General features: G+C 35.8%; 2 protein-coding genes across 3 annotated transcripts; both read left to right on the top strand.

The window, feature by feature from the left end:
- Positions 1–225: 225 nt before the first annotated feature.
- LOC137806589 (protein transport protein SEC23 E-like) lies at positions 226–9357 on the top strand. 2 transcript variants are annotated; one of them, XR_011080369.1, is made up of 12 exons: positions 226–1145; positions 1258–1431; positions 1612–1773; positions 2064–2206; positions 5364–5439; positions 5591–5763; positions 5869–5950; positions 7031–7108; positions 7713–7874; positions 8097–8230; positions 8471–8575; positions 8701–9357. XR_011080369.1 is itself a non-coding variant. In XM_068606791.1 (12 exons), exons 1-12 carry the CDS (start codon positions 408–410, stop codon positions 8845–8847), a joined length of 2304 nt encoding a protein of 767 aa, XP_068462892.1. In that variant the 5' UTR covers positions 251–407; the 3' UTR covers positions 8848–9357. The 2 variants fall into 2 exon arrangements, 1 of the variants encoding a protein (XP_068462892.1); XM_068606791.1 differs by having other exon boundaries at positions 251–1145; positions 7967–8230.
- Positions 9358–18915: 9558 nt separating this feature from the next.
- On the top strand, positions 18916–19644 carry LOC137839079 (protein MAIN-LIKE 1-like). Its single transcript, XM_068648208.1, has one exon. It carries the CDS (start codon positions 18916–18918, stop codon positions 19642–19644), a length of 729 nt encoding a protein of 242 aa, XP_068504309.1.
- The last annotated feature ends 2747 nt before the right edge of the window (positions 19645–22391 follow it).

Raw genomic sequence — 22391 nt, forward strand, 5'->3', positions numbered from 1 at the left:
CACCCTACCTACTAAACAATAGTATTAGACTTTTAGTTTGATGTATTTGAACTTAGGAATAATGCATTTTAAAATAACATTGGTGATTTTTTTTTAAATATTAAACGAGTAATTGAAGGTATAAAATAAAAAGTAAAATAAGATTGATTATAACTAAAAGAGTGTTTCACTAGTAACTAGACTAAAAACACTAATAAATGACTAAAGAATGAGATATATAATAATAAATTAATAATGATAATAAAAAATTAGAAGGAGAAGAAACGTAGGCAAATGGAGGTGAAACCTTTTTTCTTTTACGTTTACCCGAGTAACGGTCGTCCCCTTGGTGGCAAGAGAGAGAGAGAGACAAAGAAAGAAATCAACGCTTCCTCAATCTTAGTCCGAGATTGATCTGATCGGATTCAATGTCGGAGATGGCTCAAACGGATCCCGAAGGCGTGGACGGTGTGCGAATGACGTGGAACCTGTGGCCGCGCACCAAGGTGGAGGCGAGCAAGTGCGTCATCCCCCTCGCCGCAACCATCGCCCTCCTCCGCCCCCACCCTGGCATTCCCCCCACGCTTCCCTACGCGCCTCTCCGCTGCAAGACCTGCTCCTCCATCCTCAACCCCTTCTCGCGCGTCGACTTCGCCGCCAAGATCTGGATCTGCCCCTTCTGCTACAACCGCAATCACTTTCCCCCTCACTACGCCCAAATCTCCGAAACGAACCTCCCTGCCGAACTCTATCCCCAATACACCACCTTCCAATACCAACTTAACAGCAACATTAACCCTAACCTCTCCCACACCCCTGTCTTCCTCTTCCTCCTCGACACCTGCGTCATTGCCGAAGAGCTCGACCTTCTCAAATCCGCGCTCCGCCAGGCCCTGGGGCTTCTTCCCGACAACGCGCTCGTTGGCTTTGTGTCATTTGGCACGCAGGTCCAGGTGCATGAGCTGGGCTTCTCCGATATTTCCAAGGTTTACGTGTTCCGTGGGAGCAAGGACATTCCCAAAGATCAGATTTTGGAACAGTTGGGTCTCGCCGTCGCCAGGAGGGCCTATCCCAAAGGGGGGATGATGACGCAGGCTCAGCCACCTTCTGCTGCTGTCACCAGGTTCTTGCTGCCTGCTTCTGATTGTGAATACACTATCAATTCGGTGCGTTTCATGAGAATGCTTGCAAATTGCAATGTGTCAATGTAGTAATGACAAAAATAGTAACTAACGACTCTCAGTGTTCATTGTTGTTGACTAATGGGTTATTCTTCAGGTGTTGGATGAATTGCAAACTGACCAGTGGCCGGTTTCGCTGGGGAAGCGTCCTGCACGGTGTACCGGCGTGGCGTTGAGCGTCGCAACGGGGCTGCTTGGTGCTTGTAATCCTGGGACTGGGGCTAGGATAATTGCTTTGGTTGGGGGTCCCTGCACTGAAGGACCTGGTTCGGTAAATGAATTTATGTTCTTCGCGATACTGCTTTGGTCTTTGGTCATTGGTGATGATAGATTTTGTTATAAATGGGGGTGAAGGGCTTGGTGTTTGGGCGAAAGATTAGGAGGGATTTTCATCAGAAACGCGTAGAGTATTTTTGATGCTGTAGATATTGATTTTATACTTTCTCTGCAGATTGTGTCCAAAGATCTTTCTGATCCTGTGCGTTCTCACAAAGATCTTGATAAGGATGCGGCACCATACTTCAAGAAAGCAGTCAAGTTTTATGAGGGTCTTGGGAAACAGCTGGTTAGCCAGGGTCACGTTTTAGATCTTTTTGCATCAGCCCTTGATCAGGTATGTGCTAGCTTGCAAATTTTCTGATACATTTCGCTGCCTATTTTTCTTGTTGATATGTTGTTAGTCATGTCATGCTATTATCCTTATGATTGTCATTTTCTTTCACCTGCTTTCAAGCTATTAATATCTTAATTCTTACTTGGGAATTTTCTTGGGATATATAATGAAGTTCTTATTTAAGCTGTGGGGATCTTTAGAATACAGTTGATATTGTTATCAGACTATGTTGCAACTTTGACAATTAAGAACAGACTGTGGTGTGCTCATTCGCATCTTCTGTTTGATAGGTTGGAGTAGCAGAAATCAAAGTCGCAGTTGAAAAAACTGGTGGCCTTGTTGTCCTGTCCGAAAGTTTTGGTCATTCAGTCTTCAAGGACTCTTTCAAGCGTGTTTTCAAGGACGGGGAGCAATCTCTTGGTCTTTGTTTCAAGTGGGTCTTCTTTCAATATTTTGTTCTATACTTTAATTTTAAATTCAATTCACCCCAAGGAAGTTTTTATTTTGGCTTGTTTATATTCTCATTCATATTTATTTTGTATAACTTATTACTCCCCTGTCTCACCATTTTAGTATGATTCACAGTTGATGCCTGAATTTTTCTGTTGGGAGATGTTGAATTGCTATGCTTTTAGTTCTTAATTCTTTAGCATAAAATCTGTATATACTTGGTGTTTTAGTACCTACTGGTGAAGGGGTTGTTTATTGCAATGTTGTGAAAATCGCGAGTATACTCCCATACTTGTACTCTTAGACGAGTTTGGAGGAGAAAGCGAGGTGATTTGCATGGCGACTTATGAACCACGTGGATTGGAGAGAGTACACGTGCCTCTCGTTGAATTGGAGGATTGTTGGGTCGTCTCGATTCCAAAGGGCCATATCTGGTTACAAAAAAAATCCTACCTTATGCGGTACTTGGTTTTAAAGGCCCAATATGAGTGTTTGCTTTTCTGCTAGGGTTGGTAAGCAAATCATACCCCTTGATAATCAACCCAATAAAAACCCACAAAAACAAATTGCCATCGGTCGCGCTCTCCGCCGGTCGCTCTCTTTGCCGTTCGTGCTCACCGCCATTGTTCCTCTATGTTTTTCTCTGTTCTATTTTTCTGATATGTTGGGCTCGTTATAGCTGAGATTTATAATGGCATCAAGTGGAAGGATTTATCCTGCATGGAATGAGAAAGTATTAATGTTTTATGAAGACGTATAAATTAAAACATCATCTAGATGTATAACACTTCCTGAAGATGTTAAAAAATTAATGTTGGATACAATTTTTGTGTTATAGCAAAATTTGGATGAAGAAATCAATATCTAGAGAAGACCGGGACTGTGACCAATGTTGTTAAACTCGAGGATGTAAGAAGATTGGAAATGAGATAAAATATTGCAACTCGACTTGTAAGAGTTATTAGTATATGAAAAATAATAGTTAATACATAACACAACTAAAAACAAGTTCATAATTCATAAAATGTTCATGCATAAAACAACTAATAAATTTAGAAATGTTTAATAGAATTAAACTATACAAGAGAATCTTTCATATTAATGGCAGGATAATCGTCCTCTTCCACAAGATCTTCATTTTCATTAATGTTGTCTTTGCCATGACCTTCATCATTATCAACAATTGGAGGAACCTCCAAATCATCCATAGGTGCAAAAACACCACCTTTACTAGCATCTTCAACATCTCCAACTTCGACTAAGACGTCTTCATCTGAAGCAACTTGAATTTGCTTTATTATCCTCCACAGTCCATTCATCCTTAGAAGCAAGATCATCAATGTTATAGTCTTTTGTTTTCCTAACATCCTTCTTCTTCATCAATCTTGAATTAGCCATCACAAACACTACATCATTCATGGTGTTTTGTTGTAAATGGTCCCTTTTCTTGGTGTGGACCTAAATAATTATTAAGTTAATTATAACATCATATTAGTCTCTGAAAAAATAGTAATAAAATCAACTCATAAATTTAAATTCTTACCCTTTCAAAAGCACTCCAATTGCGCTCACAACTGGATGAACTGCAAGTCAAACTCAATACTCTAATTCCAGATGTTCATCACCATATGATTCCCACCATTGTGGCGGAGTTTTTGTTTTGAGTGCACGTTGAGTTATTTGACTACCAAAAAATTCATACTTGCTCTTGAAACACTCAATTTGGTCCTCAATCTTAGTGATCTCATTAATGTCTCCCACCAACCTTTTCAAACAATCATACATTCCACATTTCACCTCATAATCATCTCCAAAGTTTGGATGATAGTACAACATGGGATTGAGGTAATAGCGTGCAACACGCAATGACCTATGCAACTGGTTGTCCCATCTTTCATCAATGACTTCCCAAAGGGGAATGTAACTAAGTAAGATAAAAATAAATTAGTTAATCTAAAAACAAAGTCTATATTTCTAAAAAAAGAAATTAGAAATCAAATATAAGTGAAAGGTAGTAGTTATTTACCTTTTACTAGCTCCATTGAAAATATTTTGTATCTTCTCTTTAGCAAGCTCCATTGTTTTTCATATAGTTTAATTGTATTAAACATTTATGAATTTATTAGTTGTTTTATGCATGAACATTTTATGAATTATGAGCCTATTTTTAATTGGTTATGTATTGAATATAATTTTTCATATACTAGTAACTCAACCTCATTTGAGTTACGATTTTTAATCCCCTTTCCAATCCTCTTGCAATTCACAACTTTGATTTATTGTTCTATTAGAAACTTATGACATTGTTCCAACATGTGTTGGTCCTAGTGGAACGTGTTGAAATCCCTTAATTATGTGGCTTAGTTTGGTATCTCTCTTACGAGCTGTAGTAAGGAGAGAACAATGACTTTTCTATACATGTCTTGTATATGGACTCATGAAAGGGAAAAGGAGGGCGCGGACAAGTAAAGGAGTCAGCTTATTATATATTTTACTAAAACAGGGCCATCTATCCCTCCATGAATAAATATTGAGTCTTGTCTAATAATCCATGTATGGGGGATATGGGGTTTAAGTTGCACTTTTGGAAATGTTTTAATCAATTTGATGTAAAATTGGGTTTTGAAAGACTTCGGGTTTTCTAGTTTGAATGTCATTCAATTACCTAAATTTAAAGCTTCCTATCATATATTTTAAGAGTTTTTCAGTATGAATCAAGAATTGAAAAGAAAAAGATAAGAAAGACTTTTATTTAATAAATTGAAAATAAAACAAGAAATAGGAGATCAATCTCTTCTCCAAGGGTTTCCCCTTCACAAAGGATTTTTCCTTTCACAATGCTGAATTTACAATCACAAAAATCTCCCTTTTTCTCCTATCCTTCTCCCTCTTTTTATATCTAAATACCCCTCTAACTAACTAACTAACCCATTAATTTATAATGATCTTGACTAATTTCTCCTTCTCCTTATATATTAACATTTTGTGTATCCATATGTATGAGTATTGACTTGATCTTTCAGTTTTTATCATGTCTGATAAAAACTTTTTCTAATTGGTTATTTTACATTTTAATTTATTTTCCGTCCCCTCTTTTTCTCTGGCAAACATGCTCACTGCCTACTTTATTTATTTAACAGTGGAACACTTGAGATTAATTGCTCCAAGGAAATCAAAGTTCAGGGTATAATTGGACCTTGCACATCATTGGAAAAGGTTGGATTTAGATCATGTTTATGTTTCAAACCTTAATTTCCTGTTGTCTAGTGACTCTAAAGTTGGGATTTATGTGGGGTCATAAAAAATAAAACTGAACTAAAGCTATTGTACTTGGAGTTTTATGATTACAATCTATCACATACTGCAGAAAGGGCCTTCTGTTGCTGATAGTGTCATAGGAGAGGGAAACACAACAGCTTGGAAACTGTGTGGCCTTGACAAGAGTACATGCTTGACTGTGCTTTTTGATCTTTTGTCAAGTGACCGTTCAAATACTCCATCTGCTGCTAACCCACAATTGTACCTGCAATTCCTTACGAGGTTATGTTTGAGAACTTTCATGAATAGGAGCTCATTTTTACTATGTTGTGTCTTTTTTGCCTTCCTTGCTGATCTCTGAATATATTGGTTATGTTCTTATTGCAGTTACCAGAGTCCAAATGGTCAATCAGTGCTTCGGGTCACCACAGTAACTAGAAGATGGGTAGATGTTGCTGTTAACTCTGAGGTAGTTTCAGTTTTTGTTTATATATTTGTGGCTAAATGGAAAATTTTAACAAGCTAATTCATTTTTTAAGAGAATTTGAAGTGCTTTATAACAAAATATTTAGTTTTAGTCAAGAATATCAAAAGAAATTGAAATTCTAAATTATATAAGGGTAATTTGAATACTTAAAATTAGATAATTTCAAATTTCACCTGAAAAGTAAGAATATGAATTCTTCGTACTTTAAATTCACATCTCTTGTACTCTCTCCTCGGCTAATTTTGAGACACTGTTGGCTTGTTCGTGTTAAGGGTGTTGTGGGTTTTGTCAGTTTGATGTTATTTTGGACTGATGTCGGCAAAGTTTTCTTTTGGACTAAAGTTGATTGTGATTATTTTTCGACCAACATCATCAATGTTATTTTACCATCATTGTAGGCCAATGTTATTTTCCAATTGTGGTTATTCATGAGTTTGATGTAGTCAGGGTTGTCTTTTGGCCAACATTGACTTGTTATCTTTTGCTCAATGTTGGTTGCTTATTTCTGGATCAACAAGATTTTATCTACCAACGGTGACAGGACTAATTTTTGGCCGATGCCAACCAGAGTGTTTTTATCTTCGTTAATAGGGGTTGTTTTTACGGTTGACATTTTTGGAATGATTTTTTACAGTTGTAGGTGAGAAAAACCATTCCTCTACAACTGTTTGGTTATGGATTAAGGAGTAGATGATGTGACATGCATTCTAATTATGCTGGATTTAATACTGAAATTAATTTCATTCAAGATAAAGGACTTCAAGTTACCCATTGATCAACAGATAATAGATGTACGATTTCCAAGTTAAAAATACTCCTATCCGTGGGCTTTTGTAGGTATCGTTTAGCACAGAATTTTGTGCTTTATCCTAGTTTAGAGCCCACTACAAAAAAAGGAAGGATAATCCAAAAATTGATGACTAAAGTAGTATATTTGAAGAAGGTAGTAGTTTAGGGGTATGTTTTCGACATTGTTGGCATGTGGCTTTTTTTGTCTCCATTAATGCATTTTCATTGTTTAAGAAGGCCTTTACTCAAAGAGATCATATATTTTATCTTCAGGAATTGGTCCAAGGATTTGACCAAGAAACTGCTGCAGTAGTAATGGCCAGACTTGCGTCTTTGAAAATGGAGACAGAGGTATATCTCAAGTTTTTTGTTTATTCTCCACTATTTGGTAAATACATGTACCATTGCGGGATTTATTTGAAGTGGCTATAAATTTTTTCTTCGTCAAAATGGGTGATTATTGATGTCTTCGAAAGTGGCAGCTTTGATGAACTTTTCACTTGTTTAATCTGGTTGGACTAGGTACTTATAGAGTGGCAATGCATTCCATGTGCTCTGGTATTTCTTATATTTTTCAACTGTTGCAAATACGTGATCAATTTATGATAAGTTCTATTTTGTTGAAAGTGGAGTTTTGGGTGTCATAGGAATGTAAAATGTGAAGGATTTCTCTTTAATCTTATATTCATGTGACCACGAACTGATGGATTGTCAATTCATAGGTTTTTACGTCAACTACGATTTAGTTTTAATTTCTTTATTTGGCCTTGTTTGATAGTTTAGTAAAATGACTTTTATGATTTAACTATGGATTTTTCCTTTGTTCAGAGGCGGCTTATTTCAATTTGATATTTTTATGCTAATTAATAACATGCTGTAAATTACAGTTTTAGTTGTGGAAAATTTTGTTTCTACATGAGCTTTCAGACTTAGATAGTGTCATATGTTCAATCAGGAAGCATTTGATGCCACACGATGGTTGGACCGTTTACTCATACGCCTTTGCTCTAAATTTGGTGACTACCGCAAGGATGATCCGTCATCTTTTACATTAAATCCATTATTTTCCTTGTTCCCCCAATTTATGTTCAATCTGCGAAGATCACAGTTTGTACAGGTGCCATTTCTTGTAATTTTCTTTATGTATTACTATTGCTTTGCATACTTATTTTAAATTTGCGAAGTTTGGGTGTTTAAATTTATTGGCAGGTTTTTAATAACAGTCCAGATGAGACTGCATACTTCCGCATGTTGTTAAATAGGGAAAATATAAGTAATGCCGTCGTCATGATTCAGCCATCTCTAATATCATATTCATTTAATTCGTTGCCTGCACCAGCATTGTTAGATGTGGCTTCCATTTCCGCGGACCGGATTTTGTTGCTTGATTCATATTTTAGTGTGGTTATCTTTCATGGAATGACAATAGCTCAATGGCGAAATATGGGTTACCATAACCAGCCAGAACACCAGGCATGTACACACTTCTCATAGATGTCCTGCTAAACAAGTTACTGTCACATTTGAATTCTGCTCTCAAAATGATTGACAATTAAACATTTATGTATAGTCTTGTATTGGGCGCATTATAGCTTTCTGCCAGTTTATGATGGAAATTATTTTATTCGTAGCCTTTTTTTATGATTAAAGTCATGTGTTGTATTCGTCACTGGTTCATTTTCTGGCTTTGCTAATAGCTTTTATACATGGCAGGCTTTTGCACAACTATTACAAGCTCCCCAAGATGATGCCCAAGTCATAATTAGAGAACGTTTCCCTGTCCCTAGATTGGTAGTGTGTGATCAACATGGTTCCCAAGTAAGTACATGTATTATGTTGTTTCCTCTTCCTGAAATTCATTTAGTACTGAGTGTTGCTGATGTTTACCACTTTCACAATATGTTAGGAGAAACTTGTTTCATTAATTCATTGATGTTGAACAGGCTAGATTTCTATTAGCAAAGCTGAATCCGTCAGCAACATACAATAATGCACATGAAATGGCTGCTGGTTCAGACGTAATCTTCACTGACGACGTGAGCCTCCAAGTTTTCTTTGACCATCTGCAGAAGCTGGCTGTCCAATCCTGATAATAGTAGTAACTCACAGATATTAACTTCGGACTTGGTTCGGACAGTGTGCCAATGATGTGTCCTACGTTTTGCTGTTCCATTCGGTTATTTTCTATGTTCTTATTGGAGAGCAGGTCGTGGCCAATATCAATTGAGGAATAAAGAAAGTTGTGAAGTTTTATTCTTTAGGGCTACGGTCGGATTTTTTCATGGAGAAATAAAGGCCTCGAAGGTGTTTTGATTTTTGGTGTTGAGGAAACGAAGGATAATGAAATGTAAGTTGAGAGGTACTTGCGTGAATGCAGCAAAGCAAATGAGGGAGAGAGATAGTTTTTTATAGCATTTTTTTTTTCTATTTTGTTTTATCAATTGATATAGGTAGTTGGTTTACTTGTCTCTAGGTTGCATAGTAATTAAAGTCATCTTATAATGTTGGAGTTTAATACAATTATAATCCTTCCAATTCTGTATATCAAGTTAGGATTGCATGACGCATCCTGGTGAAGTGAATCCTTCTTTTATGTTGTTTCCTTTTCTTTTTCTTTTATTTCCATAGTCTCGAGCTGACCTCGAAATGTGATATACTAATTTGTTGTGCACTAATTATTAAGTTGTTTTTGTGTAAATCCATTCAATAACAAGAAAATGTATACAAGCAAAAGAACCTTACTAGAAAGTCAAGATTATGGATATTTTGGGAACATAAGTTGGTTTTTACCCATAAAATGGATTTGGAATTTAGGATTTTCCAAGCTAAGTTTGTCCATAAAAGTCAAACAAACATTATCTTAGAATGATTCAAGAATTAGATATAATCAATTGAATGATCGAAATACAAGAACAGTAAATTCCAAAACGGTAAGAAATTCATTTTTGAACAATTTATAGCATCAAGAAAGTGAATCATGAAATGAAAAACTAGATATTGAAGTAGAAAAAAGATGACAAATATCAAAAGAAACTTATGGATCAAACCTTATAAACAAAAGTTGGTATGAAATTCATTTTATTGGTTCCAAGACCATATTCCATCAATATGCTTGTAAAATAGCTAAAGAAATCAAAACATGGTAAGATTAGAAGATAATGAAGATGTGATAGAATGCATATAAGAATATAGAAAAAAAAAATAGGCATATAAATATGAATTAATATAAGAGTTGAATCTTGTTCCTATCATTAAATGCTTTCATGATGAACTTACGATCAATGATTTCACATATAATTTGAGTGTGAAATAAGAACTAACACAAATATATAAGGCAAATTCTCCCTGCACCCGCACCCGATGATTTTTAACTAGCACCTAATCACATGTATGAAAAGATCAAATTATCCTTAATGAATTTAAAAAATACATAAAATGTGATTTGCACCCAATGTCATGCACCCAACCTTATTGTTCTCCTTCTTCCTTTGTGTGTGAAGTAGCAGCCGTAGGCACCGTGAGACACCGTCAGCCACCTTCGCTCCGTTCGTTTGCTTCGTCGTGAGTAACCTTCATCATCGCAGGCAAAGGGAACCATCATCGAAGAAGTCAAGGTACCCTTCATCATCATAGTTTTTTATCCGCTGTAGAATAGTGGCTTCTGGATATTTTTATCCGATGATCATTAATGGCTTCCGGATATTTTTATCCGCACTTCAAAAATGGGTTTTGGATATTTTTGTCCGTAAGATACATTTGACTTGTGGATATTTTTATCCGAAATGTTGTTGTTGTTCTGCAGATATTAACATCCGTATTAGTGTTAGGTACTTAGGGCACTTTGTTGGACCAAGTGGTGTTCAAGTTTTGAAGAATCCAAATCTTTTGAAGGATGTTGAAGCCTCTGCTATGCTTGATGTTGCTGAGCTGGTTTAGCTTTGTTCTGGGGTAGTTTATATGTTGTAATCCACCCTTTGATTAAATCTAAAGTATTAGCATTCTCAATCTTTGTGAAAGTAAAATGTTTTCAAACTAAGTTAAAACAACCGATTGTTTTGTTGAAACAACCGATTGTTTATACTTAAGTGTTTTGAGAAAAAGATTGAAAACTGTTTTTAAATGGTTGAACTGTTAAGTACCAAAACAACCGATTGATTCAAGGAAACAACCGATTGATTCAAGGAAACAACCGATTGATTCAAGGAAACAACCGATTGATTCAAGGAAACAACCGATTGATTCAAGGAAACAACCGATTGTTTGTTTTGGGACCATAACAGAAAAACTATTTTCTGTTTGACTGAGCTTTAAATGATTTAACTGCTTACGCTCCAGTCATTAAATGTTTTGACCAATATTTTAATGCAATTTAAGAGTTTGTTAAGATTTGATAACAAACTACATCTTTGAATATATTCAGAAAAACAGATTTGAGATTAAAAATCTTTGACAAGTTTTTCTTAAGAGTTTGTTTTTTGAGTTTTTCAAAGTGCTAAGATTGCTAAGAGTTTTTGATTGATCAAAGTGTTGGAATATGATTCTGCTTGTATTGATTTCAGATTATCTTCTGTAACAAGTGTAATCCTTGTACTCTGTTGAACAAGTTTCGTTTTTGTGTTTGCTGAGATTGGTTGTGTGTTCTTGAGGGGTTCAAGATCAGCAATCTTAGTGTTGGCCAAGGAGAGTGTGTTTCTTGAGGTGTTCAAGGTCATTCTCTTGGTTGTTGTGTAAGTAATCAAGGTGTGACTGCTTAGTGGATTTCCTCAGGGTTTCTGAGAAGACTGGATGTAACTCTGGTTAGGAGTGAACCAGTATAAACAACTGTGTACAATCTCTCTATCTCTAACTCTTTAAATTCAGTTTTATTTTGTTGTTTAGTGGTATAAACAACCGATTGTTTCTACGAAACAACCGATTGTTTTTCTGGTCCTACAACTTTTGCTTGCTGTTTTGGCGAACTGAATTTCTGAATCAATTGTTTCCTTAGATAAATTCATTCTTGTTTTAAAAGTTTGCGAAAACCCTCTTTAAACAATTCACCCTCATCTAGTTTAAAGCCATCTTTTCTTACAATTGGTATCAGAGTTTGGTTCTTGAAAGTTATTCAAGTTGATCCTAAAAATCTTTTTAATGGCTGATAGACTACCTTTTGGGGAAGGTGCTTCAATTAACAGACCACCTTTGTTTTGTGGTTTGAACTACCAGTTTTGGAAAGTAAGAATGAAAATATTTATGGAATCTCTTGACAAAGGAATTTAGGATGCAATTGAAAATGGTCCTTTTATCCCAAAGTTTGAAAAGGATGGATCTGTCATTGAGAAACCATGGTCTCAATGGACTGATGCAGAAAGCAAAAAGGCCAAATTCGATTGCATTGCCAAAAATATTATAACCTCTGCTTTAAATTCTAATGAGTTTTTCAGGGTCTCGCAATGCAAATCATCAAAAGAAATGTGGGACACTTTGGAAGTCACTCATGAAGGAACAAATGAGGTGAAAAGAGCTAGAAAGCATGCTCTTATCCAAGAGTATGAGATGTTTATAATGCTTAAAGGAGAAACAATTGCTGAGGTGCAGAAAAGATTTACACACATCATCAATCACCTTATGAGCCTAGACAAGACCTTTGATAAAGAAGAGATGAACATCAAGATCTTGAAATGTCTTGATAGAGCATGGCAACCAAAGGTAACTGCTATTTCCGAATCTAAAGATCTAACATCATTAAGTGTTGCTTCTTTGTTTGGAAAGCTTAGGGAACATGAGCTAGAGATGAATAGACTCAATGTTCAAGAGAGTGAAGATAAACACACAAGGAGCATAGCCTTGAAAGCATCCAAACACAAGGGAAAGCAAGATTTTAGTGATGATAGTGATGAGGAAAACCTTAGCTTGCTGTCAAGAAAATTCAGCAAATTCCTAAAGAGAAACCGCAACAAAGACAACAACAAGGATAGGTATGGAAACAAGAAACCCAATGAATTCAATTCAAATAACTATACTTGTTTTGGTTGTGGTGAGCAAGGTCATATAAAGGCAGATTGTCTGATGAGAATCAAAAAGATGTTATCAATAGAAGAAATGGACAAGGGCCAAAGCATTTAAAGTTCTTCTTATTAGTCTTTGCAAAAGATGAGGCCCAAGCCCAAGAAGCCCAAGTCCAAACCATGAGGGGCAAGGCCAAGCATTAAATAAAAGAGCATCATTTGAATGACTCTTGTAGGAGGTGTGGATATTAAATAAATAGGTGTGAATGTATTAGAGAGAGTCACATTGTCCATGTGACTTAGTAGGGGGTGTAGGTGTAGTTTTTAGGAGGTGTCATAGTAGAAAAAGGTCACACCTCCCATGTGACATGTTTTTGGTGGGAATTTCAAATGAGTTTCATTTGAATTTTCCCACCCATTTTTCAGCACTTCTTAGGCTATAAATAAGGTGCTTGCCTTTGTAAAATCTAGATTTGGAAATTAGAAGAAAAGAAACTATACTCAAGTTTAGAGAGAAATTGTGAGTCTTGTTGTCTTCTTCTTCCTTTGCCTTATCTTGTGTGCCAATGGTGACCTTCAAGTGGCGGCAACCTTTCACTTATCTTGGAACAAGGCTCCAAGTGGCGTGAATGCATTTCCAAGTCTCAAATCCAGCAAGCTTCACTCCATAAGTGTTTTTTCTTTCATTTCTTTCAATTTCATTCGGTAGTTTCCATGTTTAAGTGTTTTCCATTCATTTCCACCGATTGAAATGGTGTTTTCCAGCTTTGTTTTCATTTTCTGTTCGGTGCAGTAGCTGTATATTTCAATTCTGTCCAGCTTTCATTTCTTGTTCTTCATTCCTTGTTGTTTGATTCCATTTGACAATATATGGACTTCCATATGAGCTTTGGTTGGGTGCAAAGTCTTGGTGAGTTCTTGAATTAGAACATTGATCCAATTCTAAGTAAAGTGCCATTTCATGACCAACTCAAGTTGCTCCTAAGAATGTCAAAGAATCATGTATTCTTGTTATTACATTCACATCATTGTCCAAACAAGAGCAAAGAGAAAAAGACTAGTTATAAGGAGAAGAAAGGCAAGACAAAAAGAGCCTACATAGCTTGGGATGAAAATGAGGTGTCATCTTCAAGTTCTTCATCAACTGAAGATGAAAAAGCAAACATATGTTTGGTAGCTGAAAATGATGATGAATCTTGCAGCTCAAGTGAGGTAAGTTCATGTGCTTCCTTAAATGAACAAAATTATAGTGAATTACTTGAAGCTTTTCAAGAAACACATGATGAAGCTAATAGATTGGTTCTTTCAAACAACCGATTGAAAGATCTTAATAGTGGGCTTGAAAAGAGAGTTAAATCACTTGAAGAGGTTTTGGAAAAAGCAAAAAGTGATTTTGAAAAATTGGAAAATCATTTCAAAAATGCCTCTTGCAAATGTGATACTCTCATTTGCAAAAATTGTGAAAATCTTGAGAAAAAGGTTCACTATCTTGTTGAAACTGTGGACAAGCTTTCAAAGGGGAAATCAAACTTTGAGAATGTCTTGGCATCTCAAAGCTGTGTTTTTGGAAAGGTTGGTTTAGGCTTTAATCCACAGAACAAACAAGATAAGTTTTCAAAAAGTTTTTCAAGAAAATCAGAAAAACAACCGATTGTTAAGACGAAACAACCGGTTGTTACATGCTTTTACTGCATGAAGAAAGGCCACTCTGTTAGGTTCTGTAAAATAAGAAAATATTCTGTTCCAAGTGGTTTTATGAAATGGATTCCTAAGGGATGTGAAGTTTCTAACTGCAAAGAAAAGTCAAACGGACCCAAATTTGTAAGGGGACCAAATCTTGCTGCTTGAAATATTTTATGCAGGAAAATTAAAGAAAAATGAAGGATTGAGTCATCTGATCAAGCTGTTGAAGAAAAAGGCATTCATTGAACCTGAATCAATGCTATGCAAAAGACCTCAACAGTGAAAAGAGGCTTCTTGATCATAAAGCACATGACTCATTGAAGAATTAACATAAGGATAAGACTTTCCTTTATTTGGTTTCAATTTCTGTTTCAAAGTTCTTTCTTATGGTTAAACAATCTTTTTATAATCAATATCATCTGCTTTGAACTCCTCCTGCTCATGGTTAAAATTCAAAAACAAGTTTTTAACTACTGAAGAAAAACAACCGATTGTTTCTTCGAAACAACCGATTGCTTTGGGTCTGACAGCACTATGAAGAAATTGCTTTAATTGCTATTTTGAATTTCTATCTGTTGCATATCAATTTAAAAGAGAGAATCTTGGTCAAAGAATCTGTGTTGAAAGCTGATTATGTTCAGAAAGAAGTTACAACAGTCATAAAGGAATATATTCCAAAATCTTGGAATTTCAAGAGCCTTAATGACTAGTCAAAGATCACATATGAAGACCATGTGATTTTCAGCTTTTTCTGACAGTTTCTGTGCAGAGCAGAGTCAAGTCCTCCCTCTCTGAAAACCAGGTACCCATTGAATGAAATTAAATTCAAATTGATTCTCTTACTGCTATAAAATCTAGTGCAGATTTCTTCCACAAGAACAACCAATTGCAACATCTCTTGCAAAAATCTGTGAAGTGTGTTCTCCTATGTTTTCGTCTCTGCCATCATGGAATCAACTCCTCCCCCCTCAAAGAGAGTCAAAACCAGGGTTGTAAGGTCTGGAGGAAGGCTAGAAGGCTGGTTTTCTGGAGACAATGATCTCATTGAGAAGTATAGGTATGAAACAAGTATCAAGAAGATAAACAACCCCAAGGTTGTATGCTTTGATTGGCTGAAAAGTCAAAAGCTTGATAATGTGAGAAGGCTGCTCAAGGATCAATCTCTCAGAAAGTTCCTGGAGATGAAGGGAAACATTTATCCAGATTTGGTGAGGGTGTTCTACACAAACTTGAAGTTTGAGGGAAACAATCTAGTTTCTCATGTGAAAGGTGTAGAAATGGAGATAACTCATGAAGTATGGACTGTTGTTGCTGGACTTAAGTTCTCTGGTCTGAGAATCAACAAGGGAAACCTTGGTGTGTGGAGGATTTTAACAAAATCCAATTCTACAAAAGTTGCTTGAAGAATAATCATGCTCAAGTTAGTACATGCTCGGTTGGAGGGTTGAAGCTTGATGAGAGATTGCTTGCTCTCATTGTAACTTGGATTCTAACTCCAAGAGGGAGTAATCATTTTGTGCTAACTGAAGAAGATCTGGTTTATATCTTCTGCATCACCAAGAAAATCAAAATCAATTGGATCCATATCATCAAAGAGCACATGCAAAAAGCCATGAGGTTAGGTGATTATCATTATCCATATGCTATTTTGGTATCTAAATTTCTACTCTATTTTGAAGTTAACCTTGAAGATGAAACATCTGAGTTGATCAAGTCAACTCAAGAGTTGAACAATGGATCACTCAGCAAAATGGGTTTTGCAAAAGTAGGTGGAAAATGGATAAGCAAGGATGGTGATCATGGTGCCTCATCTAGTGGTGCTGCTAATCTTGACCAAGAAGAACCTGCTGATATGGATGTTCAACATGAAGATCCACCTGAAGATTATCAAGATGCTGGACCAAGTGTTGGTGCTGAAAATCAAGGAGACAGGATGCAAACCATGTCGCCTTTTGAAAGACTCATGGTGAATAGGCTTGATAGCTTTGCTGAAAATCAAAGGAGCCTCCATGATCTCTGTGTTAGTAATTTCCAAAGGATTGACACAAGGTTTGACAACATGGATGCAAGGTTTATGACTCTGGATGAACAGATTGAAGTTGTCCATAATCAAATCTTTGATCTTCAGTTTGCTGATGAAGAAGAATGAAGGAAAAACAATCGATTGGTTATTGAAACAATCGATTGTTTTTGGCTGTTATTTCTGGTTTTTAAAATTTCTTTCCTTCTGCTGTTGCTGCTTTAATTCTGATGTAATCAAAACAATATCTTGTTTTATCTCTTATCTTTGTCTATTTGTGAAGACAAATAGGGGGAGATATATGTTGTGTTTTGTTTTAAGTTTCTGTTTTCAGTTGATAAAACAGTTTGGGTTATGTAATATGTTTCTAATATTATGCTTTGAACATTAACTATTCATCTGTGCGCTAACAAGATATCAGAAGTTCAATGTTTTGCTCAAAGTTCTATTGCAGGAACTGCTTCAGATTTAATCAGGTACAACACAAGCATCAGGGATTTGTCTTCATCAAATAGGGGAAGATTGTTGAACCAAATGGTGTTCAAGTTTTGAAGAATCCAAATCCTTTGAAGGATGTTGAAGCCTCTGCTATGCTTGATGTTGTTGTGCTGGTTTAGCTTTGTTCTGGGGTAGTTTATATGTTGTAATCCACCATTTGATTAAATCTAAAGTATTAGCATTCTCAATCTTTGTGAAAGTGAAATGTTTTCAAACTAAGTTAAAACAACCGATTGTTTTGTCGAAACAACCGATTGTTTATACTTAGGTGTTTTGAGAAAAAGATTAAAAACTGTTTATAAATGGTTGAATTGTTAAGTACCAAAACAACCGATTGATTCGAGGAAACAATCGATTGTTTGTTTTGGGACCATAACAGAAAAATTGTTTTCTGTTTGACTGAGCTTTAAATGATTTAACTACTTACGCTCCAGTCATTAAATGCTTTGACCAATCTTTTAATGCAATTTAAGAGTTTGTTAAGATTTGATAACAAACTACATCTTTGAATATATTCAAAAAAACATATTTGAGATTTAAGAATCTTTGACAAGTTTTTCTTTAGAGTTTGTTTTTTGAGTTTTTCAAAGAGCTGAGATTGCTAAGAATTTGTGATTGATCAAAGTGTTGGAATAGGATTCTGCTTGTATTGATTTCAGATTATCTTCTGTAACAAGTGTAATCCTTGTACTCTGTTGAACAAGTTTCGTTTCTGTGTTTGCTGAGATTGGCTGTGTGTTCTTGAGGGGTTCATGATCAGCAATCTTAGTGTTGGCCAAGGAGAGTGTGTTTCTTGAGGTGTTCAAGGTCATTCTCTTGGTTGTTGTGTAAGTAATCAAGGTGTGATTGCTTAGTGGATTTCCTCAGGGTTTCTGAGAATACTGGATGTAGCTCTGGTTAGGAGTGAACCAGTATAAACAACTGTGTACAATCTCTCTATCTCTAACTCTTTAAATTCAGTTTTATTTTGTTGTTTAGTGGTATAAACAACCGATTGTTTCTACGAAACAACCGATTGTTTTTCTGGTACTACACCTTTTGCTTGCTGTTTTGGCGAACTGCATTTCTGAATCAATTGTTTCCTGAGATAAATTCATTCTTGTTTTAAAAGTTTGTGAAAACCCTCTTTAAACAATTCACCCCCCTCTAGTTTAAAGCCATCTTTTCTTACACACTTGGCTTCTATGGAATTTTTCATTTGTTGTTTTATACTATATGTGTTATAATTTTTTATATATATTGGATTGAATGTTATTTTTATGAAATGTAAGATGGTGCGGACTAGAGGTGGAGGAACTTCTAATTTGGATCATGTGCGACCAACTGCATCGGTTATAAGAGAACGGGGTGACCCTAGTACTTCAATTCCAAATGAACAGTTTGAAGATTATATTGAACAAGAAGAAATTGAAGTTGATAATGAAGGATATCCAGGAGGGCCATTGGATAAGTCCTTACTCATTAATTATGAACATCATTTAGCCAAACAGTTGTGGGATGGTTTGGTAAGTAATGGAAAATAATTTTTTGTATTTGGTATGTTATTGATGATATATGTTGATTATTGTAGAATCGTGGAAAGCTGAAGGTCATTTCACATGGGAGGAAGATAAATAAGTTAGGAGCACCTTATGAGCGCATACAGGCTGTTGAAGAATTGTCTGGCTTAGGTGGTCTGCTTCATACTAGTTTTGAGAGTTTAGACCGAGGACTGTTGTGTGCTTTTGTAGAGAGGTGGCATGCAGAGACAAACAATTTTCATTTACCGGTTGGGGAGATGACCATCACTCTCGATGATCTATCAAATTTGTTGCATTTATCCATTGTCGGTCATTTTTACACGCAAAAAACCTTAGATTCAGATTTGGCGAATGATTTATTGGTAGAATCCCTCCGTGTTGACCATGGACTTGCATCTGAAGAAACAAGACACTGCCGATGAGCTCATGTGCGCTTGAGTTGGTTAATAGATGTGTATGAAGACGCATGCTCAAGGAGGCAGTGGACTGTGGCTGTCAGAGCTTACTTACTTCACCTTGTCGGTTGCACTATTTTTGCGGACAAGAGTGCTACATCAGTCAGTGTTTTATCTTGGGTTTTTTGTTGATTTGAGGCTTACCGTGGGATATTCTTGGGCATCAACTGCCCTAACTCACATGTATGAGCAGCTAGGAGATTGTAGTTATGCAAACACTAAAAAACTAGATGGTTATGCGACATTGTTGCAGGGGTGGATTTATGAACACTTCCCTTCTATAGGGATGAGACGTATGCAAGCACTGTATTCTGAAGACCAACCTCGATGTAGGCTGTATGATGCTGGAAAAGGTACTTCAATTGTTGTTGTTCGACCACAGTTGGATACATTAACACCAACTTCCATTCGGTTTTGTCCATACAACGAGCACAGGGAAGAACCTCCATTCGAGTGGATTTCCTTATTCTATGGTTATTTGAGGCTTGGAAATTGGACACAATTGCACATGTCAGAACGTGTTTTGCGTCAGTATGAATATACACAGATCATCCCTTGCAACCCATCTGTACTTGGACATGGTCATCCGGATACAAATGAAATGGACCGTCGATGGTTACATTTCAATGATTATGTCATACATGATTATGCCATAGCACCTTATCCCGACACTTGCGTTGAAGAGTACATGTCTTGGTTTAGATCTGTATCACATCATATGTGATTAATACAAATGAGCGTCCTGTACCCGTACCCTCAGATGCACGTGATCACGAAGCAGTGCCAAATCATCCTGGGGAGTCACATCCCGAACATCCTGCTCTGGTATGCTTCTAACAATGTGTATGTATTAATTTGTAATATCTTTTTCTAATAGTATTTCATTCATGCTTGTAGGGTATTTGTCGTAAAATTACACAGACATTGCAACCATTACTTAATCGTGGCGATGTCGTGGAGGGCACCCATGTTTGGGAAGGCATACAAGCAGTCATTATGTTAGCACGATGAGCGACTGATGATAGAGTTGTATATGCACATAGGAATGATTGACAATGTATTATGATAATGTATTAGGATAATGTATTTGAACCTTATTTATATGTTTCAATGTATTTGAACCTTATTTATATGTTTCAATGTATTTTAACCTTATTTATATGTTTCAATGTATTTGAACCTTATTTATATATTTTAACCTTATTTTAACCTTATTACAATGTTTTAGTATTTGAACCTACATCACTTCCGGACACTGCCATCCGTAAGCACCTCACTCACTTCCAGATATGGACATCTGCAGGAACATTTGTGACTTCCGGATATTTTTATCCGCAAGAAAAAATTTTACTTCTGGATATTTTTATCCATAGGCAACATTTTGACTTCCGAATATTTTTATCTGCAGGCAACATTTTGACTTCAGGATATTTTTATCCGCAGGCACTTCACTGACTTCCGGATATGACCATCCGTAGGCATCTTCAAGTATTCATATCTATCATCACCACCAAAGAGTTGAAACATATTCTTGTCTCTATTCACTTAGTTTTTTTAACAAATTCATTCGAACAACAACCCATGACTCCTCTCCCATTCCCAATTGGGCAGCAACATCACAGTAGCCACAATGGTCATCAGCCTTAACGTTGACAACATCAACAATGTATGGATGATACCCTACAGGGAACTGATCAAGAAAAAGAATACATTTTGTTGGTACAATTTATGGTAAGCTTCCTTCATTAGATTTTTTGCATACACAACTATCATGTTGTGAGTGTAAGAAATCCACATGTTCAAAATAAGAAGGGATTCGCTTAGTTGATCTCATGAATTTGGTAGGACGAGACATCTTTACAACACCTTTTGTTTTCACCTTATGATCGGGTGCGTAAATAGATGTCTTCTTGGGAAAGGCAATCTCTTGCAATTTACTTTTGATGTTAACCTTACCTGCAATATCCAACTCTTTGAACCGCTTCACGATGACCTCAAACTCTTTATCAATTGACAACTCAGATGAAGATTGTTCAGTTGCAATGTCTTCAAAGCTTAAACGAGTCCATATCACATGTACTGATTTAAGTGGTATGCTACCAACACCAAACGAAGCCAATTGACACGCACAAGGAAGACCATGAGTACATGTAAGAGTACATCCACACCTACTTTTATCAAACCCCACTGATTTAACTCTATCAACCTCTTCCGAAATAAGGTTCAAAGCATATTTAGACATAAAACCTAACAATTATTTGTAAGCTGTAACCTTAAACCGATGTCCAACCACATGCAGACTCTTTTGGAATGAAGCTTTGATTGCATTATGTTGTAAAATAATCATCTTATTGATGGAATCCCAACAGAAACATAAATCCCCCATCGAATTCTGAAGAACTCCCTGTAGGCTACAGTGTGCCGCCTCAACTCTATTACTTGTGTTTCCTAAGTGCGTCACCTTATCTATCCATGCTTTCACAAATTTTTCTTTATGTGGACGTAACCATGTATCCATCACATAATCAACAAATACAGGCCATGGAGAACATACAACTCGAAGAGCATTGACACAATCTTCAAAGGCCTCAACAATATCACAATCCACAACAGATCCCCACACTTCCATTACTTGATCCCATGTCTCTCTTGGATGCACCAACATTTTACATTTTTCTTTCACATTTTTATCAATGTGAAATCGACAAAGCAAATTATAAGCTTTAGGAAACACCATTCTAATTGCACTCATTAAGGCAACATCTCTATCACATACCACCACCCTAGGGCATGAATCAACTCTAAAAAACAACTCTTTAAGTTTGTCAAGGGCCCACAAAAAAATATTTTCCTTTTCCGCTACTAGTAAACAAAATGCAACGGAGAAAGTCATATTCTCCTCGTTGGCTCGTTCATGTATCTGACCTTAATATAACACTTCTCGCCCACTCTAAATAGGTATTACATACGTATGTAATCCGTATGTAAATATTGGCACCATAAAATAAAATTAGCAATAAATGAGATTCGAGGGTTCCTTCAACAACTAAAGAAAATTTAACCACTACACCAAGCAAATTCTTTAGTTTTATTATGATTTTTATTATACTTATTATTATTAATAATATTAATAATATTAATAATACTAATAATATTAATAATACTAACAATATTAATAATACTAACAATATTAATAATACTAACAATATTAACATATGAATTACATTTAATTTATCTATAATCTACTTGAATCTAAACATAATTTATTATATTATCTATTAGTATGAATCACATTTAATATATGTCATACTCATAGTCATCATATTACCTATTACATTAAAATCAACTATCATATTAATTATTATTTTACGATCATATTGACTTAATTAAGTTCATTATAGGTAGTTGGTTTTACTTGTGTGTTATAGTAAAGAATATTGTCAACAAACAATATTATCTTTTAACATAGAA

The sequence above is a fragment of the Phaseolus vulgaris genome, chromosome 3 (assembly GCF_000499845.2).
Source record: "Phaseolus vulgaris cultivar G19833 chromosome 3, P. vulgaris v2.0, whole genome shotgun sequence".
Classification (NCBI taxonomy): domain Eukaryota; kingdom Viridiplantae; phylum Streptophyta; class Magnoliopsida; order Fabales; family Fabaceae; genus Phaseolus; species Phaseolus vulgaris.